Source organism: Coccinella septempunctata, chromosome 7 (assembly GCF_907165205.1).
Source record: "Coccinella septempunctata chromosome 7, icCocSept1.1, whole genome shotgun sequence".
Classification (NCBI taxonomy): domain Eukaryota; kingdom Metazoa; phylum Arthropoda; class Insecta; order Coleoptera; family Coccinellidae; genus Coccinella; species Coccinella septempunctata.
The window spans coordinates 1,558,997-1,576,980 of NC_058195.1; the positions used below are offsets into that span (position 1 = coordinate 1,558,997).

Below are 17,984 nucleotides of genomic sequence, written 5' to 3' on the forward strand. Positions count from 1 at the left end.
AAGGCATACCAAATCCAGTTATTTGCATGGAAAATACAAGAGATCAGTATAATATCATAATATGCACTAGCTTGAGGAGAGTTAATGTTCGTTATCTTCTTTGGCTTACATCATTTGTAGATTTCAAAAATATTAACCCGAAGATGAAATGCATATGATGCAGTCGTTGGCAATGGGTATCTCCCGAAGGAATTAACAGATAATTACAAGAATGTTAAATTTTTCAACAAAAATCATCTTGCATCAATATAAGTAAAAGGAGTTGAAGGAAGTTTCAAGTTAAGATGCAACTTCACCGTTGAACAAAAAATTCAAATGAATAAACAGTAACAGGGCAACTTGCGCGTATTTGTGGCTATTCATCTTAATACATTGATGGAATTATAATAATTAGGTATTTATTAATACCTTAAGACATTTACATTGTATAGGACAAGTCAAATGAAAAATAGAAAAATCCATTTTAGGGAACTCATTCTCCGATGACATTTATCGAAAATCCTGTAGTTAACTTTTCGCATTAATTCACTCAAACATAAAATTCTGAAATGCCACCACTTTTTTGGGTCTCCCAATAGAAGGAAATTCTTTGTCATACTCTTCATTCACAATATTTCTGATTGTGGAAATATTCAGCTGAAATATAAGTCGTTTAGATTCAGATGAAACATTATATAAATTCTCTTACATTGAATATGTTCGCTATCGTCTGACGTATTGTGGATTTTAGAATATCAGGGTATAACTATTTGAATGAGCGGACCGGAATTCTAAATAACACTTCCTGAAACCCTGTCTTCTTTCTTTTTCAATCACTTTCGGCATTTTCGAATTTTCGTAATAAAAATTGATATTAGTTGTGGCAACGGCGTTATGACATTAACGACATTTCATTAGTGCCAACCTAACTTCGTTCTAGTTACAAAAACTTGAGAAAATTATTTCATGGCCAACCGACTGCTAAAATAAATTTGAATGAAGTATAGCTAAAAATGAGTTTATTTCACGAAACGGGCTTCAGAATCCTCTCCGAACACGCTGTACCCTTTTTTACACGGTATCATGTCGGGAACAATGAATGTCTCATGAGCGGAGGCTATCGGATTCCAAATACATATCGGATGTCCCACACCCAAAGTATCCGAGAGAGAAGAAGAAGAATTATACGTCTCCAATCACTCCTTTATGGTTTTCGTCACTTCGCGTATCATGTTCGACTCCGGTAGCGCTCGGATGACGTCTACGTTACAGCGCGGAACATACAAACTCAATCAGTATCCGGGCCGGATTCCGGGATTTGAGATAGCCCCAGACGTCCCTAATGGTTCCTCGGGCGTCTCTCCGGCACCGAAACCCATAAATATCGCGTTTCGACAACTCGGATTTCTAATTGAATCGTCACGTTTTATCCCGGAACGCGTCCGTACGTTGTTTATCGTTTGTCTGTCGGACAGATCGGCCCTCTCGATCGAAATCGAGCCTGAAATTTGGTTAATTAATTGTTTCCATAAGATTTCGAACCTCTGACGTATACTTCATTCAAATTTATTTTAGCAGTCGGTTGGCCATGAAATGATTTTCTCAAGTTTTTGTAACTAGAACGAAGTTAGGTTGGCACTCATGAAATGTCATTAATGTCCTAACGCCGTTGCCACAACTAATATCAATTTTTATTACGAAAATGCCGAAAGTGATTGAAAAAAGAGACAGGATTTCAGGAAGTGCTATTTAGAATTCAGGTCCGCTCATTCAAATAGTTATACCCCTATATTCTAAAATCCACAATACGTCAGACGGTAGCGAACATTTATTCAATGTAAGAGAATTTATATAATGTTTCATCTGAATCTAAACGACTTATATTTCAGCTGAATATTTCCACAATCAGAAAGAATGTGAATGAAGAAGATGACAAAGAATATCCTTCTATTGGGAGACCCAAAAAAGTGGTGGCATTTGGGAATTTTATGTTTGAGTGAATTGATGCGAAAAGTTTACTAAAGGATTTTCGATAAATGTCATCGGAGAATAAGTTCCCTAAAATGGATTTTTCTATTTTTCATTTGACTTGTCCTATACAATGTAAATGTCTTAAGGTACTAATAAATACCTAAATATTATAATTACATCAATGTATTAAGATGAATAGCCACAAATACGCGCAAGTTGCCCTGTTACTGTTTATTCATGTGAAATTTTTGTTCAACGGTGAAGTTGCATCTTAACTTGAAACTTCCTTCAACTCCTTTTACTTATATTGATGCAAGATGATTTTTATTGAAAAATTTAACATTCTTGTAATTATCTGTTAATTCTTTCGGGAGATACCCATTGCCAACCACTGCATCATATCCATTTCATCTTCGGTTTAATATTTTTGAAATCTACAAATGATGTAAGCCAAAGAAGATAACGAACATTAACTGTCCTCAAGCTAGTGCATATTATGATATTATACTGATCTCTTGTATTTCCCATGCAAATAACTGGATTTGGTATGCCTTCAATCAGTTTGTATAAACTTCAATTATGTTCGTCAGATATTTTCCGAAGAGATTCGACATTGTGATAAAATACGTAATAACAGAAACTTTTACGTAGAACGGGCAACATAGCGTTGATTTAAAACCCAAAAATGTTTTGACAAGCTTCATAATCCCACATTTTCGTACTATACAGAGTAAAATGTGTCAAATTTCCATGGCCAACCGACTGCTAAAATAAAGTTGAATGAAGTATAGAAGGATGTCGTTGTTTACGGAACGCTGACGTTTTGTTGAGACTCTCCGGTCTAAAATTAAGCGCGATCGTTGACGTTGACGTTTTGCTTTTAGGTTAGCGCGCGTTTCTGTGTTCCGCGGGTAGTTTCGGTGACCTGGGACTAGTGTTCTTCTCGAACAATTTGGTTTTTCGCCTGAACCCTTTGTGCGATACCTTGAAAACTCCCGAGAGGGTGAAAAACCGCCGAATGTCCTCCACATAATGAGGACGGAGGGAGTATGTCAGGTCGTTGAGTTCACACACTGTCGTGTGATTATTTTAATTAGATCCCCGTTGTTCTTGAACGCCCCGAGGACCGTCGTAAAACCATTTCTGCAAGAGTCCTAATGAGGTATCACAGTTTTTCAAGAGTTTCTCCACGCTCGTGTGCCATAGGAGGTGTATAACTGTAACCTTATATTACACCGCCATTTTTATTATTCCAGGGGTTGTGTAATGAAGCAAGGATCAGAGCAGGACTCGCTACGTTCATGCCACGTCCAACTATTCGGAAATTTCACGATTTCAACGCATCTCCATCGAATATTCTATGTTCCGACAATGTTGCCAGTTCGTCGACAATTCCTCTCTCCCATCGGTGCTCGTTTTTCTCGGCCTTGTCCCAGCGCCACCTACCCTGGAGATGCACGATTGTCCCCGTGCCGAGGTTGTAAGAATTTTATGATAACCGAACGTAAAAGTTAACTAGAGGTTTGTTCCCCGAGCATGCCGTCGTAATTCTCCTCTCTATTCCGCCATAAAATTTTATTTCTCCTTTGTTGTCGCTCGCGATGAAGCTATACACGGAGGACGTGATGATAAATTCTTGTTTTGGATGAGGGACATTTTCGGGGGAACGATGCAAGGGAGGTTGGATCTTCTGCGCGTGAATTTTCATTGTTTCGAGGTTAAAAACAGAGTCTTCTGAATGAGAATCTATGAATTCCCGTAGAATCTACGTTTAGACCTGCCAAAGTTGTATTAAACAGCCTCTGCAGCCATTCTGTGAATAATACGAGTAGACTCTCGAGTATAGTATAGACAGATGCGCCACCTATCGAGTCTTGTCGAAACGATAGGTTTTTATTGATGTTCTATCGTCACAAACATGCCTAGTTTATCGCGAAACGTCGCGTTTGTATAAACGACATACCTGTAAACGGACAATCTTAGCATACCATCTAGTCCCTGCCCCCCCAGTTACATCCACGCGAACAAGGCTCCGCGACAGCCATTCATAATGGTAATTACATACATGTTTACTTGTGCATGTGCGCCCAACTAAAATCGCGTCCAACTTTTCAGGGCGTTTTATCCACATTCTCTCCGCGCTGGCGGGTCGTTTTTCGAACCTCTCCGGCATTGTAATCAAGTCTCTATTAAACGCGGAACAATGTTGGTCTTTTTTGCGGGCGATAAGAACCGGCGGCGGTGGCATTATAAAGTCATTATTACTATTGTTCTGGTCGCTCGATATACTTTCATGCTTTTATTACATGTTGCTCGTACGGTTGTTGGACTTTGCGCGCGCGTTTAAACTGGATCGTTTTTTTGCGGACGAAGCGGTCGGTAATTGGGCTTCGACGGTTTAACACGAAGGTTTTTTGCAGGGTCCGAATAGTGGGAGTTTCTGGTGGAAATAATGTCATTAAGGAACGATTGAATTATATGAGAAAATAACTATACTTCATTCAAATTTATTTTAGCAGTCGGTTGGCCATGAAATAATTTTCTCAAGTTTTTGTAACTAGAACGAAGTTAGGTTGGCACTCATGAAATGTCGTTAATGTCATAACGCCGTTGCCACAACTAATAACAATTTTTATTACGAAAATTCGAAAATGCCGAAAGTGATTGAAAAAAGAGACAGGGTTTCAGGAAGTGCTATTTAGAATTCAGGTCCGCTCATTCAAATAGTTATACCCTGATATTCTAAAATCCACAATACGTCAGACGATAGCGAACATATTCAATGTAAGAGAGTTTATATAATGTTTCATCTGAATCTAAAAGACTTATATTTCAGCTGAATATTTCCACAATCAGAAAGATTGTGAATGAAGAGGATGACAAAGAATTTCCTTCTATTGGGAGACCCAAAAAAGTGGTGGCATTTGGGAATTTCATGTTTGAGTGAATTAATGCGAAAAGTTTACTACAGGATTTTCGATAAATGTCATCGGAGAATAAGTTTCCGAAAATTGATTTTTCTATTTTTCATTTGACTTGTCCTATACAATGTGAATATCTTAAGGTACTAATAAATACCTAATTATTATAATTACATCAATGTATTAGGATGAATAGCCACAAATACGCGCAAGTTGCCCTGTTACTTCAGTTACTTGTTTATTCATGTGAAATTTTTGTTCAACGATGAAGTTGCATCTTAACTTGAAACTTCCTTCAACTCCTTTTACTTATATTGATGCAAGATGATTTTTGTTGAAGAATTCAACATTCTTGTAATTATCTGTTAATTCCTTCGGGAGAAACCCATTCCCAACCACTGCATCATATCATCTTCGGATTAATATTTTTGAAATCTACAAATGATGTAAGCCAAAGAAGATAACGAATATTAACTTTCCTCAAGCTAGTGCATATTATGATATTATACTGATCTCTTGTATTTTCCATGCAAATAACTGGATTTGGTATGTCTTCAATCAGTTTGTATAAACTTCAATTATGTTCGTCACATATTTTCCGAAGAGATTCGACATTGTGATAAAATACGTAATAACAGAAACTTTTACGTAGAACGGGCAACATAGCGTTGATTTAAAACCCAAAAATGTTTTGACAAGCTGCATAACCCCACATTTTCGTACTATACAGAGTGAAATGTGTCAAATTTCCATGGCCAACCGACTGCTAAAATAAAGTTGAATGAAGTATATATATGGGTGTCGAAAGATTCCAAAAAAGATGGGGTCAGTTGAAACTTCCCCAAGACCGAACGGTTGTGCCAAAATGGAGGAAATTCTCAGATTTTTTACTAGAAGAGTTGCTCTTTCAGAATATGTATCATATTTAGATTTCCTGGAAGAAAAACTACTCGAAAGTGGACCTTCGAAAAATTCCCAAAAAGATGGGGTCAGTTAAAACTTCCTCAAGACCAAACAGTGCTTTGTAACAGCTTGACTATCATTTGAAATCAGACTTAAGGCTTTAAAACGTTCGTAAAATGCTCAAAAACTTAGATAACCTTATTGTAGTGTAAACATATCAACCAAGCCCTAACAAGACGAGAGCAACGCTCGATGCCTCCGTACCCATCCCTGATAAATTCCTCTGTGCTCCTCGCAGTCACGCCATCCCGCAGACCGCGCGCCATTTTTCAAACTCGCTCGTTTCGCATTTCGGAGTTTCAACTTAACGACTCAATTTCATTCTTCGCCTCGTGAATCAACGACCAGTTATTTCTGGTAAAATTAAACGGTTAATTTGACGTGATTAAACGAGTTGACAAATCGCCATTTTGTAGTTGTAGCGCGCGCGCTGTACGCCATTAAAATCGCACAGAAATAACCGCTCGGCGGACGCGAGACACCGCATTCTTTGTGTACCTGTCGGCGGGAACCGCGAACAGCTGATTTATCTCCCGGTTACCGCCGGCCAAGGGACAATTAGGACAAATTGGCGCTAGGTGTGAGGCCGCGCGACGTGAGCCCATGGTGAGTTACCCAATAAACACACTCACGTGTATTATACGTTTATATTTGGTGGGGGAGGTTGATAAAAGGTTACTCGTTGAATTTTGTAACGTGTATTTCGGAACCTAAATTCAACCATACGTTGATTACACATATAATCAACGTTTAGGAATCAGCTGGTTACTGAAACCACTAACACGAAACGTTGTAAATCCAGTGCACACTCAACGTATATCCAATAGGGAGTAAGAAACGTTAAATTAACGTTGAATACGACACCTTTCAACAACCCATTACTGTAGTCACCAATATGTAACGTGTCTTCCTCAACGTATATTCAATAGGAAATAAAGAACATAACATCAACGTTGTATACGAAATCATTCAACAACAAGTTACTGTAGCCACTAATATGAAACGTAATCATATGGTGTTTCTTCATCGTTTATTCAATTAAAAGCAAGTAATATTACAATAACGTTGAAAACGAAACTATCCAAGATACCGTTTCTGTCACGACTATTATGAAACGTTTTCTTGTCGTGCGAAGTAGAATATTGAAAAAAAAATGGGTTGACAGTATGTGACATTGTAAAAGCAAAACCGATCTCACAAATAAAACCATAGACTGCCTCGGTGGTATGGTTGGCAGCGATGTCGGCTAGGACGCCAGAGGTAGTGGTTATGGATGTTTATGGGTGCATGCCTTGATCATAGACATATAGACATGGACTGTGTCTTCCCTTTATATCTATGCATGAAATACGGTCAAAAAAAGTGACAGAGAGAAACGCACGTCGGGCATGCAGTTGTCTTTTTCTAGAATTTTTATTGGGTTACACTCACCTCTATGTGAACAAAAAAGAGATAAGTGAATGCACGACGATCATTTCTCTCTTTCTATAAAAAAGACATTTTCATGCTGACATTGCTCAGTCCATGTCTCTATGTCTATGGCCTTGATGAACCTAGTTCGATGAGAGGTAATGTCTAATCTTCACGATACAAGAAGAGAGGGACTGGGAAGAAAAAAATAAAACCATGGAAAAAAGCAATCTTTGATATTGATAATTATTATTAGAACTTAAACCACTTCCAATCTGAATAATTCATTATATATCTATTAAAAAAGAAGTAAAAACAAAACATTAACGTGCAATATGACCATTCAAAAACCTGCAACTCGTAATAGTCTACTGTTTATGATTCAGCTGGTTACTGAAACCACTAATATGAAACGTTGTAATTCTGGTGCACCCTCGACGTATATCAAATAGGGAGTGAGAAACGTTAAATTAACGTTGAATATGCCACTTTTCAACAACTCGTTAATGTAGTCACCAATATGTAACGTGTCTTTAGCGTACTTCCTCAACGTATATTCTATATGAAATAAAGAACATAACATCAACGTTGTATACGAAATCATTCTACAACTTGTTACTGTAACCACGAAGATGAAACGTGATCCCATGGTATTTCCTCAACGTGTATTCAATTGAAGACAAGGAATATTACAATAACGTTGAAAACGAAACTATCCAAGAACCCGTTTCTGTAGTCACTGTTATGAAACGTTTCTTTGTCGTGCAAAGTAGTATATTGAAAAATGGTGGTGGCCTGTACAGGGTGTCTCATTTAAAAATGTCCACCCTCAATAACTCAACAACTAATCTGAATTTGTGAAAACACTCATACAGGTCGATTTTTAATCACAGGGGGACATGATTTGTGATACAAAGCTAGTTTCTACGAACAACCCCCTGGATATGGTTGCAACTCCATCATCGGGAATTTGAATATGGAAAGTGGGTAGTTTTGTAGCACAAATGTATGCGTGGGTTCAAATTTGTATGAACCTGCAGTTTGTGTTCTTATTAAGTGAATATTGACAAAGTTACAGGGTGTTTTTTTATGGAATTATATTACCGATAAAACTAAATGAAACATAGCTGTTATGATTTATCGTAGATATAATATTTATTGAAAGAAAAATATTTTTAACAAACAGTACTAGTTACAATTCACCACAAATTCTCAAATTTCTCACCATTAGATTGCATACAGAGATAAAACCATGATTTTTGCTTCGTCCTCCAACAAAAGATAATCACGGTTATATCACTCTGCTGATTAATTTGAACTCAGAAACATTACTTATGGCCGTAATCACCGTTTCATAAACCGAAGATTATTAGCTCCTAAACGACGTTGAGGCATAGAAGTTATATGGAAAAAAGGGCGTTTGAGAAATTAAACTCGTTTGATAAAACCCTGCATACTAATGCGATTAAATTTGGATTTGGATATAAAAATATTCAAGTGGAAAACTGTCAACTGCCTCTATAATGTTTTCAGTCATTGATGAAGACAAAATGCAATGTTTATCACGATATACAAGATGAATCAGAAATGTTGAGAACACCAAAAAATATAAGGGCTCTTTGTATAATGTCCAAAACCGTTTATAAAGTTTCTGGTGTACAACCCTTAAAAATTGAGTTTTCTTACATAACTTTCGAAAGGGATACCAATATATTATATTTTAATGTTGGTTATTATTTGTAGGTACAAAGACATGGTTTTCGATCTTATGTCATTTCTTTAATCATGGTTTCACCCTAGCTTTTTGAAAATATACATTGTCTATATCTAATCAATGTAAGTAAAAGCCGGTTGATAGAAAGACGACAATTATTATATTGCTTAGGTATAGGTCGTATACTTAGTGAGAGTATTATTATGCTCGGTTTCACAAAGCTTGATCTTGGAACCAATAATAAAGTGACGGCTTCTACGTCGATATGTTTTTGGTCGATAATTCAGTTCTGACTTCTGAGCATTCAGAAAGAATATCATGCTAGCATGGTATTCTGATTCATATAGGTACATCCATATTTCCTCTTTCCTCATCTTCAATAGCTATTATTTGAAGTTGTGAATCAACGGAAAGCTTTCGTTTATTTTAATATGAGAATCGAACTATCAAATGAAATATTTGAAATTTCCTGGCTTTCTATATATAGCCATCGCGTCGCCATGCCTTACGTTATTTTGGCGACAATCAAGGTAGGCATCTTACAGTGTTACACAAGATTCTCGGTCTGACACTATACCACTACAGTTTTGAGCGAAACGTCAGGTGTATTACCTGAAGTTCGGCCAGAAAGTTCGGAAATTTCAAAACATTTCATCTGATTTGAGATCTAGTATATGGGGAGGTGCATGTAACCTTCATGAAAATTATCAATTTGTTTATCAGGCAAATGCTTTAGGAAACTCGTCTAATCTGTGACTGAGACATACATAGTCACATAGTCAGAACTAATGGCTACGTCATTGGATATGCGGAAGAGACTTTTAAGATTTAGTAGATGAAAATTAAGATAGATAGATAGATTCTTTATTATAAAATTGTTATAATAATAATATTATAAAATTAAATTATTTAAATTTATTGCACGTCACTGCCTAATTTTATCAGATCTACGCCAATGCACTCTAGTGTAATGTTACGTGTGGCGATTCCGAATTGACCCGAGTACTTCCGATCTCACCTCATCATTTTGATTCGCGGTTCGCTGTGATGCTCCTTGTCTTGAATCCTTTCCCCTCGAAAACGACATTCGACACGAAGGTCACGAAGTTAGTTGGTCAGTTGCATTTCGCTCGAGTACGCATAACCATTGTGCTCCATTTTGGATTGTGCGCATTATAATTTGTGCCTTGTCTCTACATTACTAGCTGGTAAGTACCTATATTAATTGTTATCAAAGATCATTTTGCGCAAACTCCATATATTTTTCGGGTATTCGTTCTCAGAACGTGGCTACGAATACCTATATCCAACGTGAATTTAGCACAGCCGCCTCAATGGTGATTGTTTGGATAATATTACCGATACTGCTTTAAAAACACTCATACACAGTTTTGTGATACCAGTCATGTAATATCATATAGCTCTTAGGTCGATATCTTATATAATTATCTACCATACCATGTGGTACGTCGCGTCGGTAGCGTCGTTAAGGGCATCTATGGCGTGGCGTCAGATGAGCAACCTGCTACATGTAGCCCCCAATACCTATTATGATAACTTTCTTCCTTCGTTCAATTAAGCATAATTTTTAGGCAAATAATATTAGAGAAAGGCTCGACTTCGATTTATGCCCCACCTCAGATTTTGATGATTATTTTTTTATAGATAGAATTTTTCATGAGGAATCGAATGGTAGTAATCTCAATCTGCGGAAATTTATAGTTCATTAGCTATGATTTTTTGAAATGTTCGTTAAATGAACTCAATTATGACATTTGAATGTTTGTTCACTGTAATTCTCGATTAATTCGAATGTTTTTCTCAACAGAAATCAACCACTTGGGCTTTTGAGGTAATTCATTGGAAGAAATGTGAATAATTGATCAATTTTGGCTAAAAAATGAACTGAATTATTTTGAGGTTAGGTTAGGTTGTTAGGTTGGGTAAGGACAGTGAAAAAACAATTTCATACATGAAAATATCATTTTTGGTGATTTAAATTTAAGTTTAAAGGACCGAAAAGTGAAAATATAATTTTTCATGATAATATAATGATGATTTTGATGAAATTTTCGAAAAATCATTTCTCTCAAATTAAAAGTTTGTCGAGATTGATAGTTGTACGAATAGATTTTGTATCTTCTCCTGCATCCAGGAAAAAATCGGCAAAAAAATCTGACGTAGGCACTTTGTCGAATTCGAGAAAAAGCACTTTACAAAAATTTCAAAAAATCATAACTATAAATTTCCGCAGATTGAGACTAATACCATTCGATTCCTTATAAAAAATTCTATCTATAAAAAAATAATCATTAAAATCCGAGGTGGGGTATAAATCGAAGTTTTACCTCAAGTTTTTCACCATCAAAGTTTCACGTATCCTTGATGCAAATATTGTTGAATACTTTTGCTTTCAGAATTAAAAGATAAGATACGATGTTGAAATCTAAATCAAAGAAACTTTTGAGCAAGAGGCAGCATCAACGAAAAGTGAAGAAAATAACAGACAGAATTTTGAATACGCAACCAGATGCAAGTTCGTCCAATAGTCCTTCCAATGTTTCCCCTACTCCACAACAATCTGATACAATTTCCTCCTCGGAGGTTTCGGTTGAAAACGATCCAAGTGTCAACTTGCAAGTTGCTGATATTATATCTGATAGTGACGACGATGATGATTTATCTAATTCTGGCGATGATATTTTATCTAATTCTGGCGATGATATTTTATCTTATTCTGACAATGATGTTGCATCAGATTTGGAATCAGCATCTTTTTCAACTAAAATCAGAAATTGGGCACTGGATCATAATATAACTCATTCTGCTCTCAATGATCTTTTGCGGATAATAAAAACATCAGTTCCTTCAGAAACAAATATTTGCATTGACGCAAGATCATTATTATCTACTCCTCGCACAACAGAAACAATAAAACTTAATAATGGCGAAATGGTGTATTTTGGAATAGAATGCAATCTTTTGAAATCATTATCATTTATGAAATCTTACCAACCAAGAGTCTCCGAAAATTCTATACGGTTACAAGTGAATATAGATGGACTGCCTTTATTCAAAAGTAGTGATATTGAGTTTTGGCCTATTCTAGGTTTGTGCAGAGATTTTAAAATGTCGAAACCATTTCCTATTGCCATTTTTAGTGGACGGGGAAAGCCAAATCCCATAGATATCTTTCTACAAAAATTCATAGAGGAAGTCAACCATCTGCGAGCAGTTGGTTTCTCTTATAAAAATATTAATTATTCTTTCCAAATACATTGTTTCATTTGTGATGCACCAGCTAGATCATTTCTCAAGAATGTTTCGGGACATACAAGTAAATTCGGATGCGAACGTTGCTTTTCAGTAGCAAAATCGATAGATAATAGAATGATTTATGACACAAATGTTCATAGAAAGAGAAAAGATGAAGATTTTGTTGTGTTCGCAAATACTTTGGACAACTCACCCCAGAAAGATGAGAGAATAATTAATTCAGATGATAACCACATAAAAGGAAAATCTGAACTTTTGAAGATAAATTTGAATTTAGTAAGTCAGTTTCCTTTAGATCCCATGCATCTTATCGATTTAGGAGTTACGAAAAGACTTTTAAATGTATTATTCTTTGGAAAAAGACCACATAAGTTATCTGCTGGAGTGCTTGAACAAATTGATAACCGAATTTCCATAGTTGCAGCTCACATACCGTTGGAGTTCGTACGAAAACCACGTTCTTTGAAAACTTTCAATCGTTGGAAAGCTACGGAGTTTCGCCAGTTTTGTTTGTATACTGGCGTTACATTATTTTATGATATACTCCCTGAAGATAGTTATTTGAACTTCTTGCGATTACACTTTTCTATATTTTGTTTTTCATCACCAGAACCTCATAAATGGATTCCAACATGTAAAATTCTTTTAAACACATTTTTAAAACGTTCAGTTCGATTGTATGGGGAAAATTTTCTGGTTTATAATATTCATAATTTAGAGCATATATGCGATGATATTGAAAAGTATGGTTGTATTAATAATTTCTCAAGTTATCCATTCGAAAACTTTTTGGGCCAAATCAAAAATAAAATAAGATCGAAAAAAAAACCGTTACAACAGATCCACAGGAGATTGATGGAGATCTTTGAGAAAAATGATATATGTGATCAAAAATCCGCCAATACCCCTATTGGGATTTTTAATGAGGTGTTTAAGGACAAAACTGAACATCAGTATTTCGAATGTAGAAAACTTATTATTGGAACTATAACTCTATCTAACACAACGCCAGACAACTGTGTTTTAATCCATAAAAAAGTATATTCCATCAGTTCCATATTCTTCATTAACGGTGTTTACAAACTGAAAGTTATTCCCTATAGATACCAATATGACCTTTATACCACACCTTCAAAGTCATCAGATATGGGGATTTTCTTCTGCCAAAGTCTCGCCGAAAGCTCCGCTGAAATAGTCTGTGTATCTAAAGTTAAGAACAAATGTGTTTGTATTCCACATAAAAATGGATATGCAATTTTTCCTCTTGTTCATACATTTAAAGCATTATGACGATCCTGTCACATTTTTTGCACTCCTCCATTTTCCCCTCTTTTTGTATTCTGTACAATGTGTACATACTCAAAACTTTATGGCATTCCATTTGTCCAAGAAAAAATGTACTGTGCTGTGGAGTTCAGAGCTAAAGAGGGAAGGAGCGCGCCGTGCAGTATTGTTCCACTTTTGTGGTTGAACAGCAACAACACGCTGGTATATTGGCCACCTACTGTGAGCAAAAAAAAATTCGAGGAGATGGTCAGAAAACAGGCACCTTGTGACCTTACATGGAAAACGTATCAAATTAAAAAGGTCCTTTTCAAATCATGTGAGTATTTTTTTCTTCATGAACGCGATGCACAATTTGGTTTTTTTAATACATGCTGTAGCTATACTAGTTCCCTAATGAATCATCCTAAAACGATGATTATCACACTGGACTCTCGGTGGGGTTTCTCATAGAGTGCAAACTTGATTCATACGAATTATTAAAAAGAATTCTCAATGAGCCTTTCTGTATTGATAATTTTTATCTCAACAGCATCTTATGAGGAAGCTGAACTGCGGCTGGAGAGGTTCCAAAGCTCTTCTGAAGAATCAGAGTTTTCCAATATAGAACCAATCATACCAAATCTTTTAGAAGATATGTATCACAAGGATTCAGATGATGAATCTGTTCTTATGAATGCACGACAAAATGATGACTTAGCTTGTAAGTTTAGTTGAAGTTACATAATCGAATAATTGAACGATTTTAATCGTATGATATAGTTTCAGACTCATTCACAAAATCAGTGCTAGATGCATGCACATCTAGCAGCATTCCCAAAAATTCGGAAAAAATAGAAAAATCAATTGAGGAAATTGCTAAAGAGGTGGCGAAAATTTCAACCGTACAGGAGCAGCTATTATTAATGCTGAATAACATAGCCAGCACTCTCAGAAATGAGCCTTACACTATCGAGCAATCTCCCAATTGTCCAAATTTCCCCATTGGCCTGGAAGAAGAGTTTTTTGCTCTAGAAGATTTTATTAAAAATCCCGAGCACGAAAAATTCATGGTAAGTCTTCTTTGAAATATTTATGAACCTCATCAGAAGTATATGAAGAAGATTACTTAGATAATCTTTTCAGGAATAAACGAAATTTGATTATCGAGTCATTACATCTAGTTTGGAATTTAACTGAAGCTGAAAACTTAACTAGTATGAAGGGTGAGTCTTTGACTCGTTCAAACAGAAACACTTTTTTTCTTTAACATTTTTTTCCGAATCGGCTCGGTTAAAAGATACAGGCTGTTGAAAAACCATAAAAAATGTTGTTTTTTATTCTACATATCTCACGAACAGTTTTATCGGATGAAATGAATTTCGGAATATAGTTTTTCATTTCTTTGATATCTCCCACGTCTATCAGTTTTCTCATTATGACCATTACGTCCCATAAAATTAACAAAAATTCAAGGAACCCAACTCTTGAACCTAAGATGGACGCTATCTAATGAATATTTGTTTTGTAAAATAAAAGTATTCCTCCTATTCTCTCGTATAAAGCGCCGTTTTCGAGTAATTTGATGTTCACTAATAAAATATATCTGTGATATTCGGAAAATTGGGTACAGATGTGTGAATGATAGATTTAGCTTGTTATTCTGAAAGGAATAATATTTCTCCAAGGGTGAAGGCTGAATCGAAAAAAAATGTTTCTTTTAACCTCAAAAATCTACTATTATAAAATATTTGTACGAGTCGAAGACTCACCCTGTGTAATGAATAACTGGCCAGCTTTAGGTCCTGTCATAAAGTAAGTCAAGGGTGTGTTCTGTGGGTCCTGTGTTCCAAAGCCAGAGTCTAAATTAATTTATATAGCATATATAGCGTATTTGAAGATCTGCATTAGTGCGCATAAATTCGAATTTAATGCCGCCCACAGACTTCGTTCTTTTCCATCCGTTCGAATCGCCGCGATTCGAACCGTCGTTCCAAAAACGCCAAAAACCGATGTGTGTGGTGAAAAACCGTCGTTCCGAATCGTCGGTTTTTGGCGCTTTTGGAACGACGGTCCGAATCGCGGAGATTCGAACGGATGGAAAAGAACGAAGTCTGTGGGCGGCATTAGGGAGCTACGAAAAAAAATTTACACTTACTATGTGTTTATATATGTGAAAATATATGCAATAATCAATTATGTATGTGACTCTAATATCATGTCATACTGAATATACATTGTCTAGGTACACATGCACATTTCGCAAAAATTACTTCGTTTTTTGATTGATTACTTTAGGTATGACAATGCCAATGTTCTGGAATACTAAATATTATATATAATATATATATAATATATATATATATAATAATATAAATATAATGATATTCATAAATACATTCAGATACAGCATCCACTTATTTTATTTCTCAGGTGACAAGGTTGAAGTCCATTGGTGGAAATTCTGCTGAGGACCATACAAGAAGAATATTGAGGTTTTTGATGAGAAATGAGCTGGCTTGTCTCTTCAATTGGCGAGGAACCGATAAAAAACCTTTTAGGGATACAAAAATTATGCAAATAATTTATGGTAGGTCATCAAAGCTAATGAGCTATATCTTATTGAAATTATATTGAATTATTTTTACAGTTGCTGTGAAAAAAGAATTTTCATCCGCAACCGACAGTCAAATAGAAGTTGCAACAAAGGATTGGCTGAAATTCGCGAAAAAAAGATTAAATGACGCAAAAAAAAGACTCGCTTGAAAAGAAAGATGCGATAAATCATCAGAATTGTTCCTTATTTTTTGTGAATATTTTATTTTTGTTCATCTTCTTGTAGATCACCTATATTTCATTAAAAAAAAACAATCAAAAACCTGTCTCTTTATCCCAGCCTGTTCAGGAATACCAAATTATGTATCCCTAATTGAAGTATCACAATACCACTCAACACACTAAGTTGAATAAAGATGAAAGTTCTAAAACAATAATTTTATCCTCATCATTAAAAGTAGCTTGAAATATTTTCCAGGTTTCATGCATCAGCTATTCAAATGATTCCAGAATTTCAAAATATATTACAAGTTATTATTTCAAATTTAAAATGTACAGTTTCATATTGCATTCAAGCTTGTCTAAGCTGTTTTCAAGAGATAAAATGAGTTTATTTAATAATCCTCGGTGAAGAAACATTAGTTTTTATATTAGAGTATATCTGCTTACCCTAAATGTCCTTCAAATATTCCTAAAATTCAAAAAGTATAAATGGATGAATATATATGCATCCCAAAAGATTTTTCTATCTATTTATACTTTTTGAATTTTAGAAATATTTGAAGGACGTTTAAGGTAAGCAGATATACTCTAATATAAAAACTAATGTTTCTCACCGCACTTCAAGATACGTTGTTATGAAGTTGAGAACGGGTAGTAATATCGTCTCAAATATTTGTATAATCATCGTATATTCAACCGACTATATCAACATCACCTAAGCTCTGAAATTCTACGTATAATTTTAGTGATATCGAGAATCAACATCAACGTTTAGATTTCGTATTTTAGCAATGTTACTTCAATTGAATGGCAACGTTATATTCCCGTAGAATTTCCATTCCAATAACATTGTTCGTGACGTTACTGTACCACTAGAACGAAACGTATTTCCTAACGACATTTTGCCGGTTTCTCAACGTAGCGTTACTTGAAGAATTCAACGTTACCTAAACTCTGAAATTCTACGTATAATTTTGGTTACATTAGAGAATCAACATCAACGTTTAGATTTCGTATTTTAGCAACGTTACTTCAATTGAAGGGCAACGTTATATTCCCGTAGAATTTCCATTCCAAAAACATTGTCCGCTACGTTACTGTAACACTAGAACGAAACGTGTTTCCTAACGACATTTTGCCGGTTTCTCAACGTAGCGTTACTTTGGAGAACTCAACGTTACTTCCACGTGTCTGTGTTTATTGGGTACCTGCCACGGCGCCAGTGTCGCCGTTGACAGCCGGTCTAATCAATTTCTATGGTCCGATGTGTCAATTGTCAAATTTGAAAGACAGATGACATAATCAGAAATATTCTTTATTTCTTTGCCAATTTGCATGAGTGTTTTTCGCGCAATAGAAAAGAAATAAGAAGATGAAATTCCCATTGGAAACGTCTCGGCATATTAGCCGATTTTTCGTCACCTATTTCAGGGCGATATGCGGCGCATTCCCAGACGTATTAAATGGCCCATTTATCAGCGATCCAAGCAGGCGTAACATTAAGTACTCCCGAACTCATCCTACGTCGTTGAAAGGAAATAATTCGAAACTTAGTCGAGCGATTCTGAAATCTCGCGCATCTGTTGCGGTTGAAACAGCTGGCGAGATTCGCGAAATTTCAATTTACATCCCTTTGTCGAGCCGTTCTTGAAATAACACGTCGCTCTACGTTTTTTTTTTTTTGCGATTCTTGGACCGCTCATTCCGGA

General features: G+C 35.7%; 2 protein-coding genes across 3 annotated transcripts in view; one reads left to right on the forward strand and one right to left on the reverse strand.

Annotated features, from left to right (window-relative positions):
• The window catches only part of LOC123316871 (roundabout homolog 1-like), a 154,552-nt gene that overhangs the window by 107,774 nt on the left and 28,794 nt on the right, over positions 1-17,984 (reverse strand). The window lies entirely within an intron of this gene.
• On the forward strand, positions 10,065-16,285 carry LOC123316885. Of its 2 annotated transcripts, XM_044903160.1 has the most exons (6): positions 10,065-10,166; positions 13,625-13,837; positions 14,051-14,221; positions 14,281-14,570; positions 15,931-16,087; positions 16,148-16,285. In XM_044903160.1, the coding sequence occupies exons 2-6, from the start codon at positions 13,630-13,632 to the stop codon at positions 16,261-16,263; spliced, it is 942 nt and encodes a 313-aa protein (XP_044759095.1). In that variant the 5' UTR covers positions 10,065-10,166; positions 13,625-13,629; the 3' UTR covers positions 16,264-16,285. The 2 variants fall into 2 exon arrangements, with proteins under 2 accessions (XP_044759095.1, XP_044759094.1); XM_044903159.1 differs by lacking the exon at positions 10,065-10,166 and having other exon boundaries at positions 13,459-13,837.